The sequence below is a fragment of the Lampetra planeri genome, chromosome 30, assembly GCF_965212315.1.
Source record: "Lampetra planeri chromosome 30, kcLamPlan1.2.h2, whole genome shotgun sequence".
Lineage (NCBI taxonomy): Eukaryota > Metazoa > Chordata > Hyperoartia > Petromyzontiformes > Petromyzontidae > Lampetra > Lampetra planeri.
This window is the reverse complement of record NC_136136.1, coordinates 6,663,605-6,678,491: the sequence shown is the minus strand read 5'-3', so window position 1 is coordinate 6,678,491 and position 14,887 is coordinate 6,663,605. Positions and strand designations below refer to the sequence as shown.

The following is a 14,887-nucleotide window of genomic DNA, read 5'->3' as shown; positions in this document are numbered from 1 at the left end:
GGCGCTTCGAGGTATTGTAGCGTGTCACGGATTTCAGTTTCCATATAAAGGCAGCGAGCGAGCGAGTGTGTGTGAGTGAGCGCGTGTGTGAGTGGGCGCGTGTGTGTGTGTTTGGGGAGCGGTGGCGCAATGGTTAGCGCGCGCCGTTGCGGACCCGGCAACCCGCGTTCTGATTTCTGCTCTTGACCAACATCTGTGACGAAATATCTGAACGATGTCACGAGTCTCTCCCAGGTCGCCTCAGCCTCAAATGAGTACCTGGTGCGGTGCATTAACATCGCCACTCGGGAGACAAAGGCGGCCGTGCGTGGTGCTGGCCACCCATCGCCTCGTGTTGCCGTGTCGGCCTTCATGGGTGTTTACGGCTTTACGGTGGATCTTTGTGTCTGTGTGCGAAGCCTCACAAAGGGAGAATCAGTCCGTCCTCTAGGCTACGCGTGACAAACCGAGTTGTGCGCTATACTGTATATGGATCGGTACGACCATCTATAGATATACAGAAAGAAGACAAAGAACCTCCCGGATCGCCTTTATTAACAGAATATTGGGTCCATACTCTTTGGTTCTTTCGGTAAAGTCACGTAGGTGAAAAAATAAAAAATAAGAATAAAAAAATAGAAATAACTAAATCTCTTTCTTTTTCCATTCTTATTTTTTTCGCCTACGTGGACACTGACAATAACAGCAACAAAAAGGCTCGAAGCTTTCGAGATGTGGCTGTATCGAAGAATGCTGAAAATCCCATGGACAGCCAAAACCACCAATACACAAGTTCTGCAAGATATGGGCACTGACAGGCAACTGCTGAAGACCGTCATTAGCAGGAAGTGTTACTACCTAGGCCACATTGCCCGAAACGACCACAAATACCAGCTATTAAAGCTAATCCTGGAAGGAAAAATCGAAGGGAAAAAACGACCAGGACGGCCAAAAACGACATGGCTCAGTAACATCAAAACATGGCTACAATTAACAACAGCAGCACAAACTCTACACGCCGTGCTAGACCGGGACCAATATCATCGTGAAGTCGCACACGCCGTTAGGCAGCACTAAAGAAGAAGAAGACTTTACCGAAAGAACCAAAGAGTGTGGATCCTTGCAGTCACGAAAACTTCAAATCTAAAAAGAATATTGGGTGTAAGTGCTGTTGGCGAGCACCTACGACGGTCGCTACGGGCACACGACGACGGGATGGTGTGGCCGGCACAGCTCCCCTGCCGTCTTTGTCTCTCTCCAGTGCTCATATCTACACCGCACCCCCCGAAAACTCTGGATTCACGTGTATTTGTATGAATACCTCGTGAGACGACAGCATAGATAGAGAGGAGTAGACGCACATGTCGTCCTCGTGAGGACGGTAACGACAGAGAGAGAAAGAGAGACCGGCGATGCAGATGCGAGCGAGATGGAGTGGGATTGAGAGGAGCAGGAACCCTCGGCACGGTGCGTGAGAAGTGCCACGTGCATACAGGGATGCAGTTCGAGAGAGGAGAGAGAGCGACGCGTCGGGCATGATTAAGACGAGCAGAGATTGCAATCGGTTTGTTGTCGTAATTAGATTGTCACGATTAGAGGCATATCGCATGATTTTATTTTGAGCTGATATTTGATGCACCCCCCCCACCCCCCAGGGCCACTGACCGTCTTGGGCCCTAAGCTTTTCGCTTAGTTTTGCTGGCGTCTCTCGAACCACGGATGTTAGGTCTGGATCGTGTGAACAGTAGGGGAGCAACGATATGCAGTAATGTAAACTATCGAGAAACCCTCTTTAGTCTGCGCTCCTTCAACGGAGGGAATAGCAAAACGACACGAACTCTCTCCCAAACCCATCTCGTGGCCATCAGAGCTCGACATTGGTTATTTGGCAAGAATAGAGTGGGTGGGTGGAAGAGTGACTTGGGTGGATGGGTAGGTGAGTGGGTGAGTGAGTGGGCGAGTGGGGGAGCTGGAGAGTGACATGGGTGGGTGAGTGAGAGAGTGAGGTGGGTGGGTGAGTGAGAGAGTGACATGGGTGGGTGAGTGAGTGGGTGAGTGGGTGGGTAGGTGGGTGGGTGAGTGGGGGAGCTGGAGAGTAACTTTGGTGGGTGGGTGAGTGGGTGGGTGAGTGAGAGAGTGCATGGGTGGGTGAGTGAGTGAGTGGGGGAGCTGGAGAGTAACTTGGGCAAGCGAGGGAGCGGGAGTGCGCCTTGCGTGCGCGTTGAGCGATGCCGCGCTACGCCCAGCGGAGGTCGTCGCATGAGTGTTGGTAAGCGCGGCTGCCATTGGCTGACGCTTCTGGTTCGATGAAAAGGCGAGCGAACGAAACGGCCTCGGAGTCGCACCGCTCCCATACCAACGGGGAGTCGCACCGCTCCCATACCAACCGCCAACAACGGGGGGACGCGGGACGCACGGGAGCGAGAGAGGAGGAGAGGGAGAGACGGACGCCGACGAGCAGAAGACAAAACGACCCCAGCAGGTTGTCAATCGGCAGCATCTTCGGTCGGCATACGTGGAGCGCGCGCATCTTTTTTGTGTGTTTGTTCGCGTCGCGAGAAGCGCTCACGGCGCGAGAGGGTACGAGACGTGCAGCGGCGTCGACTGCGCATTGATGAATTAAGTCAGCAGCAGCAACAACAAGGCACCGCTGTCGGACACAGGACAAAGATACCCCGGATAGCCTGAGCAGACTTGCGGGGAAAGTTGCTGTTAGCGAGCACACGAGGGAAGGGAGGGGGGGGGGAGGTCCCACACGACGTGGATGGGTGGCCACCAGCGCGGACGACCGCCTTTGTCTTCCGAGTGGCACCAGGTACACATTTGAGGCTGAGTCGACCTAGGGGCGGCCCAGGACCGGTTTGGATAATCGTCACTCGTGAATCTATCTGTGCGGAGCTTGCGTGCTATCTTCTCGACAGCGTTCTCCGTGTATACCACGGACTTGCGTGTGTAGTTGTACAGAACGCGTCCTAGACTCATGGGTTCAACTCCATAGAGGCAACGGCGCCTTTACCGATGTTGATTCAGGGTAGACTTTAGTGCTGTTTTCAGGCTCGTTGTGAAGATATATGGGGCTGTGGCAGCGTTCGTCACTAACTTTTAGAGGGGACACTTTCGCCAATAAGACATCATCAGTGTGTGAGGGCCGTCACGCATTTCAAAACCATTGGGGGTTTGACAACATGATGATGATGATGACGGGGGGTGTTTTCACATTTGTGTATCGTCGCGGGCCTTGCAATGAAGAACACTGGGGGGGTAGAGGCTATGGCCGAATAACCTCCCCGACTGCGTCCGGATCTCGGAAGCTCAGCAGGTTTTTAGCCTGGTTAGTAATTGGATGGATGGCCACTACTACCGCCACCACCACCAGAGCTTTGCTGGGTGCTGGTGTAGACCGTGGGCCTGCGAGATGTGCACAGGGATATGGCAGTGCTGAGTGTCACTCCCCTCGTACGCAGTGCGTGGGGGTTATGTGCGGTGTCTCCGGGTTTTCCTCGACACACGAAGCCAAAAGTTAAACTAAAACTAGAAACTAATAAAAAAAAATATTTTACCAGTTAAGGTCATCACAAATGATAACTCAGCGAAGTCGCTTATCAAGCGGACATCTGTAGCAGACACATCTTGAAAACGGACGTTGATTCTAAATGTGAGTGGGGGGGGGGAGGACCGGGAGAAAACTCCACGCGGTCACGGGGAGAACACGCAAACTCCAAATATGCGGGCGTCAGGGTTGGAATCGAACGCACAACCTCCTGTAAACCAGACGAGGTAGTTAACTTCATTAGTCATAATCAGAATATTTATTTAATAGCCTTTTGCCCGTCCTAGGACGGAAGCTGTAATATTGAAGATGTACATTTACGTGTTTTTGTGTGATTGTAAATGTTTTTGAGGAATTGTTATACGTAAATAAATGTTTCTTAACTTAAAAAATGAAAATAAGGACTTTGGAATATTTCTGGGTCTATGATATTTCGTGTGAATCTCTTATCACTATTCCAAAGGTTTCCCTGCAGTTGGCTATCCTTGATGAACACTTTGATCCGCTGAGGATTTTTAGATCTAGACAGAGCCACGTACAACTGTCCATGGGAAAATACGGGTCCATAGAGATAAATACCCACATTTTCAAAAGTCTGACCCTGGCACTTGTTGATCGTCATCGCTTACGCAGGAATTATCAGAATTTGTCGTCGTTTCAGTATGAAAGGAGGAGTGACATCACCTGGAGCTAGGTCGAGTCTCGGGATGAAGACGATTTCACCTCGGTTGCATTCCGATACAATCTCTGCGGTGATGAAGTTCTTTTGTAATGATTTTACCATCAAACGCGTTCCATTGCAAAGACCGTTCTTCTTCGGGTTCAGATTTCGTAAGCAGCATGATGATAACGCCCGTTATCATCAGTGCCAATGTGTGTGGCGGCATTCCTGAAGGCGTTTGATCGTGAAGAAATTCTGGAGGGTGATTCAATGCGTCCGCAGGATCTTCCGACACGATCGAGTCAGAGCTGTAATAAATTCGGAGATCTCCCTACAGCTGTGTGATGATGTTTCGGTTCATTTCGAGAGTGTCCCTGTTTGATAGGTGGCAAAATTGCTCCTTTCGCAAGCTCTTCGGCAGGAATGTTGCAAGTTCTGACCGTAAATTGCGGTGACCAGATCATCAACCGTTTTCATTCGAGGTGGAATTTCAATGGAACCTAACGGCACTCCAGATATCTCGGGCAAAGTTCCCAAGCCAACTTTCAGCAGCCAATTGTTACGCTCATTTTGACCATCACTCCGAAGGTTTGCCGTGAAAGTCAATTTGGTAAAAAGCTGCCATAATATTACGCTGGATTTGATGCAGCACTCGGTGACATCAACACGGGTGCCTTTTGATACGACCGGCAAAGTTTGTATGAAGTCGCCACCGATTACGACGACTTTTGCACCAAACGGCCGTAGAATCTGCATGATTTTCGCGCAACAGCTGATCGATGCATCGAAGGCCATGCTTTGTCAGCATCGTCATTTCGTCAATGATGATGAGCGAATCTTGTCGTAGCGTTTCGCCTTCTGGCGAATTCGGTCCCATCGACGAAGAAGATGTGTCGAGGAGGGGAATTGGAAGCTTGAATCCGCCGTGCACAGTTCGTCCGCCTTTTAGTAAAGTCGCTGCGATTCCAGTGGTCGCAAAAGGAAGCGCGATTTGACCTTTAACACGAACAAATGAGAGCAGCGTGGAGTACCAAAAAGTCTTTCCAGAGCCGCCAGGACCATCTAAGTAGAAACGTCTCTTGTGGGCATGCTCATCGTCGACAGCTCTCATTATTGCTGTGAAAGCTTCAAACTATTGCCCATTAAGGGAGCGAATTCTCGTTTCAGCTTATTGTTGTTCTTGCACTGCGCCGTACAGCTGAACTTCGATTGGATGTCCTATCGGTTGTGGAATATCAATTGATGCGTGCAGAGCCATGTTCAATGCAGCAGTTTCGTCATGACGCCGTAGATAATCCAGCGACATGTCAAGAGAATGCTTGTTCCACAACTCGCCAGCGTTTGTTTAGTTTAACCATAATTTAGAAGCAAAAAATTGACTCACCTTTTGTTTCAAGTGCTGAAGAAATAAATAAAGACACGAAAAGCACTTTGTTGCTGCGTATAATTATTTATTTGAGAAAATTTCAATACAGAAACGTAAACTTTAAAGAGAATTTGCGTAACAAAAATGTTTCTCCGCTCGACCTGGGGGAGTGTAAAAATCCACCCGCTCATGATTATTTTATTATTAATGACGGGGGGGGGGGGGGGGGTGCAGCGTGTGGAATGACGTCACACGCGTTACACACATTTCTATTATAGTAGTAATACTGGATGCATCCGAAGACCCACAAAGCTCTTTTTGTCACAGATGTCATTGTTCCTCTATACATTCACCCACGTCGCAATTACACGGATGCATACACGTAAGGGAATGTTTTCTTTTTTCAAATTGACCCAAACGTTGGGGGGTGGGGAGGAGGGGTGCGTCTTACTTTCCGGTGCGTCTTATAATTCGGAGAAAACGGTGTTCCCGCAGAGCACGGAGCGCCGCGTCCGTGGCTGGCAGCCATGGACGCCGTGAGACGCGAGGAGGAGGAGGAGCGGGGTGAGAAGAGGGCCGATGTGGAGCCAGTGAAATTCCAGATCAGGAGGATCGAGCGACGGAACATCTTCGTGACGCAGCTCGGGGAAGGAAGGTGCCCGCGTCGCGTGTACCGTGCTGTGTGCCGAGGTCGGTGCTCAGCCAACAGCACTTGCCCCAACATGCTGTTAAGGCTCTACGGGGGATCTTTGTCTTTGTAGTGCGCCGTACCGTGCACCCCCCCCTCCACCGTGTTATCACAAAGCAAGAGTTGGGGGAGGGGGGTTCACGATTTAACCCGATCGATATGTTACCCTATTTTCATGGCTTTATTGACACCGTGCACAAGTTTGTGGTGCGTATTACTTTCTGCGGCGTCTTATAATGCGGACAAAACGGCAATAGGCGCTCGCTAACAGCACTTTATTCTGGGGTGGGGGGGGGGGAGGGAGTCGTTTGACGGTATTCCTGGGCTTGATGCACACCGCCCCTGACAAGCGATGTATGAAAGTATTATGGTGCCTGCTATTAACCCACTCAGCCACAAACGAGCACCTCGGCACGACGTTCGAATATTGGCGCAACCGTGCGTGGTTCTGACCGCCGCTCTTCCCTTCACGTGATGTGTGCAAGCCTTAATAGGTGCTCGCGAACATCACTTGCCACTTGCTCGGTCTGTAAGCCTGAACGCGGGGTCTTTGCCTCTATAAAGCTCCACGGGGGGGGGACTTTTGTCTTTATTTTTTGTACGTATGTGGAAATTGTCAGCCAGTATAAGGATGTCATCATCATCGGCAGCATCCTTCCTTCCTTCGCTTGACACACGAGGCCCATACATAGACGCGCGAGGGCTTCTAAATTCAATGACATAATCACTAAGTTCCTATTCGCGACTTCCCATGAGGAAGAATGTATGTGCAGCAACGCTCTAGAATTAATCACGTTCGCCATGACGTAATGAGAGAGGCTGTCATTTACTAAAGCTATTACTGTTTTATTTTTTATTTGACCAGGTAAGGCGCATTGAGCTATTGTAGCTCTTTTTCAGAAGTAACCTGGCCACAAAGAATAGCCCAACGAAGTGGCTCTAAACGCGTGATGTCGATTCTACATGTGGAAGGAAAAACCGGGCAACCCGGAGAAAAATTCACGCGACCAAGGGGAGAACATGCAAACTCCAAATATACAAGAGTCAGAGTCGGGATTAGACCTATGACCTCCTGTATCGCAGGCAAGGTAGTTAACATCTAAGCCACCGCGGCGTCATTGATGCAGTCACGTGATGACTCAACCAATAACGTCTCTTATTTTATAACATTACAGTTGTTAATGTAACTCTTATTTTATAGCATGTGGTAGCATCAAATACGACATGATTCCTTGTAAGAGGTGTCAGTTTGATGTTTTAACATCTTAACACCTGTTTTGTTGCCAGAAAAAAGGGGGAAATATTATTATAATAACATACATTTCTTATCATGTTACAGTATGTTATCGTTCTTTTTCCATTAAAAACGATAGTCCCATATAAGTGTTCATATTTTTTGGAAGCACCCTTTATATCACTTTTCTCCAACAGTCTATGAACTACACGGTTGATCTTTGCTCTGTTTATGGATATAGTTATGTTGATCGTTTTTTTTGCAGAGATGAAGATGAAAACATCAAACGATTTCCAGTCGTCAAGGAGGTAAAAATCATCTATCCACCTCCATCATCTCCACCATCATCATCAACATCTCAACATCAACATCGTCGTCTCTATGCGGCAGTTACAATGAGCATCGCGTGGTGAGGGGTGCACCAATCGTGGTTGGCTTATGGAAATACTGGTTCCCGACAAAGGAATGTGGACTTTCCAACATTGGCACGGGCGAGTACCGACGGCATTATTTGTGCAGGAAATCACTTTTTTGTACAGGAAATCACTTTTGGCTTGCATACCAAATGGACACACGATCTGATTAATGCTCAGCTTATCAGTTATTTTATTGCGTACTTCCCATTATTTTTTCACCATCTGCCTCCCCCCTCTCTCCCCCCTCTATCCCCCCCCCGCTACCTCCCCAGGGCCCCTCCCGCCTACTCGAGGCCCCTGGGGCTGCACCCCAGGAGACCCTGCTCCTGCGACGGGAGGTGGAACGGCGGCGCATCGACGCGGAGCTGGAGGAGGCTCGCGGGAGGTTTCGCCGGCGCATGGAGGAGTGCGGGGCGCGCGGGCGCCAGCTGCAGCAGCGGCGCAGAGAGGTCAGCGAACGTCGGCTAATATGGGTTCGATTCCCGGCCGTGGTTTAACGTCGGCAGGCGGATGGTATCCAGAACTAGTCGTCGGTCAACTGATGCGGCGTGCAAAAATATCGGCACTGGAAAGACAAGCTTGGCGTTCACCAACTCACCACCCTTGTGTGGCCGTGCCAGCCTTAATAGGCGCTCACTAACTGCACTTGCCCCAACAGTCTGTTAAGGGTACATTGGGGATCTTTTTTTTTGTCTTTGAGGGCACGCGGCTTCATTAAGGCACGTGGGACGTGGGGCAAGAGGAAATAGAGTGTGCCCATGTTAGTGTGGGGAGCGGTAGTGTAGCGGTTAGCGCGCTGCGCTATAATTCTGGCGACCCGGGTTCGATTGCAGCTCACGGCCAACACCGGTGACGATTATCTGAACCGGTCCGGGGCCTCCCCTAGGTCGACTCAGCCTCAAATAAATACCTGGTGCGGTGTTTAAACATCGCCACTAGGGAGAGAAAGGCGGTCGGGCGTGGTGCTGGCCACCCACCCCCTCTGGCCTTCATAGGTGCTCGCTAACAGCACTTGCCCCTACAGTCTATTGAGGCTATATGGGGGATCTTTGTTATCTTTGTGTCCGCTAAGGCTCTACGGGGATCTTTGTCGGTGTGTATACACACGTGCATCTATGCGTGTGTACGTGTATCATCGTGTACGCGCGTGCGTGTGTGCGTGTGCACACGTGCAGGAAGAGGACCGCGCGCTGCAGCTGCAGCAGGTTCTGCGTGAGCAGGACGCGCGCACGCGGCGTGCGCTCGCGCGCCAGCGGAAGGAGCGCGCGGAGACGGAGGCGGCGCGAGGAGAAGCGGAGCGGCTGCGCGAGCTCCTGATGCAGCTGCAGCGCAGGTGACGCCTCCTCCTCCTCCTGCTGCAGCTGCAGCTGCTGCAGGTGGTGACCCCTGAGCCCATGAATCCTCTGATCTGACTCCTGCTGCAGGTGAACCCTCATCTGAAGCATCAGCTGTAGGTGACCTCTTACCTCCAGCCGACCTGTCCACTGATGAAGGTGACCCCTTGTCTGAAGTCTACCTGTCTACGAAGCAAGGTGACTGCTTATCTGGAGAATAAAAAAGATACAATACGTCGTGGATTCATATCGCAATGTCTAAATGCGTCCACATCTGACAATGCTGCACAGCAACAGTGGGCATGTGCGAATTGACAAGGCACTTTAACTTAATTTCAAGCGGTGGCAGCAGCTGTCACGTGCGTTATTTCATCTGGAATTGATTTTACCTGCAACAGCGGCACTGGCTCGGCACAGAACTACAAGCGATGGGACGTCCCTCTGGTGAAACTCCACATGTGGCCCAATGTCGACCGAGTGTAGGATGCAGTGTGGTTACTCCGCAGTAGCCCACAGGAGGCTACCGAGCCCTTGATTAGTAATTTCTTCTGCATGGTACCCATTCTGCAGCTCTGTGCCCCCTGAGCGGCGATTCACGGGTTGTGAGCCGCTGGATTAAACGTTGACGTTTATCTGTTCCCTCCGCCGGGTTGCAGGTGCCAGAAGCTTCAGAGGGCCACGGGCAGGTGCAAGGTGTACGAGGATTTCCTCAAAGATGCTCTCGATCGCTTCCCCGAAGGTCTGCAGCTCCCTCCAGCTGCCAATGTCCATCGCCATAATCACCATCACCGTCATCAGCCATGATCAGTGCACTATTGGATGAAGGTCTTTGCCAAGTGGTCGCCATCTCCTGATAGGCCCACAATGCCTCGGGTGAGCGCCCACCTGGGCAGAGGCGGCAGGTGCTCATGTGAATTATTAATTGTGAAGTCATGGGAGCCAACCGACAACGTGGGTGGTCGTGGCGCATCGTCTTTCATCGAGTCCCGTTGCGCTCGCTGATGCGACGCACCAACGTGTACGATCCTTGTGCAGTGCCGTCTCGGGACACTGCAGTCATCTGGCACAATAGCACGCAACCACCTACGTTCAGAAACGGCAATACAGTATTTTCAACAAATTATTTCTGCAGTGGCTCTCGTTCGGAATTAACTCCACCCTGCCATTCTAAACGCGGAATTTCCACCGGCTGTCACTGGAACGATGGTTGATTGGGTGCTTTGTAAATTAACGAGTTGATGAAATGTTTTTTTGATTCATGAAATTTAGAACTGAGTTGGCCCGTGGCCACATTTGTGGCAGTAAAGATTTGCTGCCTGCTGCAGGTCATGCTTGATGGTTGTAGGCAGATCGTGTGCATGGTTTCTGCTGGAGGGGGGCGAGGGGACGCACCTGGGTGCGGTGGTGCTGGCGCAGGGCAAGGAGCCGCTCCTCGGCAGCGCGGCAGCCTATCTCGGCCCCTCTCCTTCCTTCTAGATTTGAAGCTTTCGTGACTGCAAGGATTCATACTCTTAGTTCTTTCGGTAAAGTCACGTAGGTAAAAAATGAAATTAAAATTAATAAAAATAAAACAATAAAATCACGACGTTTCGGAGGCAACACAAGTTGCTGTGACGGTCCCACCTGATGACGGAGACTTGTGTTGCCTCCGAAACGCCGTGATTTTATTGTTTTATTTGTATTAATTTAAATTTCATCTTTTACCTACGTGACATTATCGAAAGAACTAAGAGTACCTCTCCTTCCTCTCTATGCCCCGCCCCTTTTCTCTTTAGGCTCCTCCCCCTTCTTCTTTAGGCCCCGCCTCTTTCTGTGTCGGCCCCGCCCCTTCCTCCAGGACACAGACTTCAGCTTGTTTGGGCAGTCGTGGGAGTTAGGGAAGGTGGGGGGGGTATGCACCCAGTAGTAGGTAGTGGTGTGTGTGTTGGGACAGCAGAGATGAATTCACCACCACAACCAAAATTGCTCTGAAAGTAGCGATATGCATGTTGAACTTCTTTCGCACCATACGTAGCCAACCATGCTAATCGTAGGTGAGGGGTAAGGACAACTATATAACAACATATTTGATTGTTTGACCGCATCGTGGTGGCGCAGGGGATGTGGGCGGCGATGGCCACGACACCTCCGGCCTCATCCGTCGCCACACGGGGCTAGAGGCGGCGAGGGTGGCTCTGCTCGGCCGCCTGGGAGACCTGGGACGTGATCTGGAGCAGGCTCAGCTCCAACTCGCGCAGCTCACACGCGGCTTCAGCCACACAAGCATGGTGGGGCCACGGGGGTGGGGTCACTGTGGGTCAAAGTGGGGTGAGGGTGGGATCACAGTGGAGTGATGAGGGTGATGGTAGGGTGGGGTCACGGTGGGGTCACACGGGTGGGGTCACGTGGGTGGGGTCATGGTGGGGGTGACTGTGAAAGTGGGATGAGGGTAGCGTCATGGTGGGGTTCTCGTCACACACAAATGTACCATCTCTCTCGCCCACTCATGCTCTTCCTCCGTCTCGCTCTCTCTCTCTGTCTCTCACTCATGCTCTTCCTCCGTCTCTCTCTCTCTGTCTCTGTCTCTCACTCATGCAGATGACCCACGGGGAGATGTCTGAGCTGCGCTCTCGGAGGGAGCGAGCGCAGGAGCGCTGCCGCGCTGCCGAGGAGCGGCTCCTTGCCCTGCGCCAGCACCACCGCACCCAGGTGCGTCCCCTCGCCCCCCTCCAGCAGAAACCATGCACACGATCTGCCTACAACCATCAAGCATGACCTCTCCACTGCTGATTATGATGCTGCCGATGTCGAGAATTAACACTGATGTACGTCCTGGATCTGCACAACAGGGCCAGGAGTTGGGCGCAATGCTGATGGCGATTGATAACCTGGCGGAGAGCTGCTACCTACGTCAATATGGCTCATTGCAGGACATGGACTCCTTCTCCAAGCTAGACATGGTCCAGGTGAGATCACACGATCACAGGTGTGTGTGAGTGGACGATGCAGGCGTATTGAGGTGCAGGTGTGATCACGTGATCCAGATGTGTTTAGACACAGGTGTGTGCCCACATGGTACAGGTTTGAGCAAACGATGCAGGTGTGTATGCGATAACGTAATCCTGGTGGACTCACAAGCTACAGTTATGTCGATACACAGGTGTGGTCACATGATGCAGCTATAATTACATTGTGATTTATTTCTTGGTTTTAGATTTCGAAAAGGAATCACGAACAAAATAATCAGCAGTGGGACAATGGGACAGATCGGCAGGCTTCTGCTCGTGATGACCGTCCAGGAGGAGTTATTATGAAACGCTATTTAACGAGACACAAACCCTTAAATTAGGGCGTGGGCACAAAAACAGTTTTTAGCAGAGTTCTGCAAAAATAACATGGCCCTGAAACAAACGTCTGGGAGGAAGGAGTAAAAAAAAATAATCCTTGAAAATACCGAAACGACCCGCGCGGTTGATTGTAAATGTGCGTTCAATGATAATTAATAAAGTCAGTAAAACCCCTGGGCCCTTCTATTCGTGGCATTTCCTCCACTGGCCAAGGGTCCCCAGTGGAGGTGAGTACCATCATCATTGCCAGCCATGATCAATCCACTGCTGGATGAAGGCCTCCCCAAGTTGTCGCCATTCCTCCATTACTCGTGAGCCTGCGATGTAACATTCCCTATTGCTTGTGCGCAAACTGACTTCATCACTCCATCTCTGCGGGCGCGGAGAGGGGGTAAGGACATCCGCTTTGGCGATAAATATTCCTTCCCTTGGCTACCCCTCCATCTCTTGCTCACAGGCCACCATCGCTTCTCTAGCAAGGTGTCCGGGCTCGTGGGCTATCTCAGCGGTCGCCGGCTCAGTGCGCCTGACCCTCTGCGTCCACCCGCCTGCCCGCTTCCACTGAAGTTGTCGTTGGCCTCTTTCGCGTAACGCAGGAGTGCCTGCTCGAGAGGATGGAGGTGCTGCGCGCCGTGCGCTCCGTCCGCCACGCCGCACCGTCGGCGTCCAGCGACCGCTCCCGCAAGACGGAGCCGTGGGGACCCCGGGCCCCCCGGAGCTCGGCCCCCGCGGGGAGCCTCCCTCGCCCGCCACTGCCCCCCGTGTCAGGCCAGGGAGGACGGTCAGGCAGGCAGGGGAGCACGCGGGCGTTGGTGAAGTTAACTATTCCTGCTGTGAAATAGGGCCTTGCCCTTGCGCGGTTACGCTCGCTGATCCTTCTGGGTGGGTTATCGTGGTTGTGCCACGTGGCTCTCCGATGTGTTATTGAGTTGTTCCGCGTGTGGTTTGGCACGATATTTAATTTCCTAAGAACGTGGAGCAAAACGTCAGATGATCGAGCCCGAAAGAAACTTCATATGTCACTGAGCAGTAGACATAGAATTGTCAGTTCAGTGTTTTTTTTACATTTCAGAACTCTTAAGAGGTAACCGCGTGGCTGAGCGGTCAGAGGGCTGAGCTGGCACATCCAAACAAGAGCCACGATAGAAATAAATATTTTATACATTTCACTGTTTCTCAGTATAGATGTGTGTGTGTTTGCGCGATGTGTTTCGTGATTCGAGAAGGTATTGGAATTGCAGAGATCGGCTATTTAGCATTTCCCGTAATATTTATGAGAATGTGTTGTTGAGTTTGAGAATGGTCATGAACATTAAAGTGATCAGCATTATTGTGCCTCTGACAAGAACACTGTAAATCTCATCAGATCTCAGAAGTTTAGCAGCCTGGAGCATGGTTTTCTTTTTCACCTGGATTGGTCACTACCCACCAGGGCTTCTTCCCAGGTGCTGTAGGTGCGAGGCTGCGAGGTGTGACCAGTACTGAGTGTCTTCTCCTCTTATGCAGTGTAAGTGTTCTCCGGTTTCGAAGTGAAACTCGTCACGAGTGGAATTTTGCTAAACTGGCCCAGTCCGGCGAAGAACCCGCACAGAATAAGAGCGCACAACCTCCTGTAAACCAGGCGAGGTGGTTAACATCATTAGTCATCATCAGAATATGTATTTATTCTGGAGGAATCCGATGAGCTATAAAGCTCTTTTTAACAGATGGCTCTACTTTTGAAAGTAATAAAAAAAATCAATGATCATTATCAAATATAATGCACGTGTTGTCATTTACTCTTGAGTCGGAGTTGATGAGGAATTATCAGGAAATAAACGCGCGAGATATAACGAACAGCAGAGAGATGTCAATGTTCGTGGATGAAGATGAAAAGCACACGACGCTGACGATACGGCGATAGACCGTCGTCGGATCACGGCGCGAAACCTGAAAAACGGCGACACAAACTCAGGACCCACGGATCTTCCCGTGGAAGATAAGCCGGGCAAACCGGATCGTCCCGGTGTAACAAATCAAACTCACGCTCACTCACCCACCGATCATTTGCGGTAAAAAAAAACACAAGTTAGCTATGAAATAACAAAAATATTATCGTAAAACAAAACAACAATATAGATTTATATCATGGGACCTCCTTTGCCTGTACCAAAACATGATAGGTGTTCCCCTTTATTCTGACAACAAAACAGGTGTTAAGATGTTAAAACACCAAACTGAAACCTTTTACAAGGAATCATGTCTGCATTAACCACAATGCTTTTGGTTAGAGTGCAAACAAAAACATACTCTGATAATATATATGGCATTGTCCTTGAAACTGATTGGTCCAC

General features: G+C 50.7%; 1 protein-coding gene across 1 annotated transcript; it reads left to right on the top strand.

Annotated features, from left to right (window-relative positions):
- The first annotated feature begins 2,284 nt into the window (after positions 1-2,284).
- CCDC197 (coiled-coil domain containing 197) lies at positions 2,285-14,309 on the top strand. The gene is made up of 10 exons (XM_078608564.1): positions 2,285-2,461; positions 6,052-6,211; positions 7,744-7,786; positions 8,167-8,343; positions 9,070-9,227; positions 9,885-9,967; positions 11,326-11,495; positions 11,806-11,916; positions 12,057-12,173; positions 13,151-14,309. Exons 2-10 carry the CDS (start codon positions 6,084-6,086, stop codon positions 13,394-13,396), a joined length of 1,233 nt encoding a protein of 410 aa, XP_078464690.1. The 5' UTR covers positions 2,285-2,461; positions 6,052-6,083; the 3' UTR covers positions 13,397-14,309.
- Positions 14,310-14,887: the final 578 nt, after the last annotated feature.

Bases quoted from the DNA above. Each gene is read 5' to 3' on its own strand.
- CCDC197 (XM_078608564.1), top strand. From the start codon at position 6,084: ATGGACGCCGTGAGACGCGAGGAGGAGGAGGAGCGGGGTGAGAAGAGG. The intron at 6,212-7,743 runs GTGCCCGCGTCG...TTTTTTTTGCAG, and splicing joins ACGCAGCTCGGGGAAGGAAG to AGATGAAGATGAAAACATCA. The intron at 11,496-11,805 runs GTGGGGCCACGG...TCACTCATGCAG, and splicing joins GCTTCAGCCACACAAGCATG to ATGACCCACGGGGAGATGTC.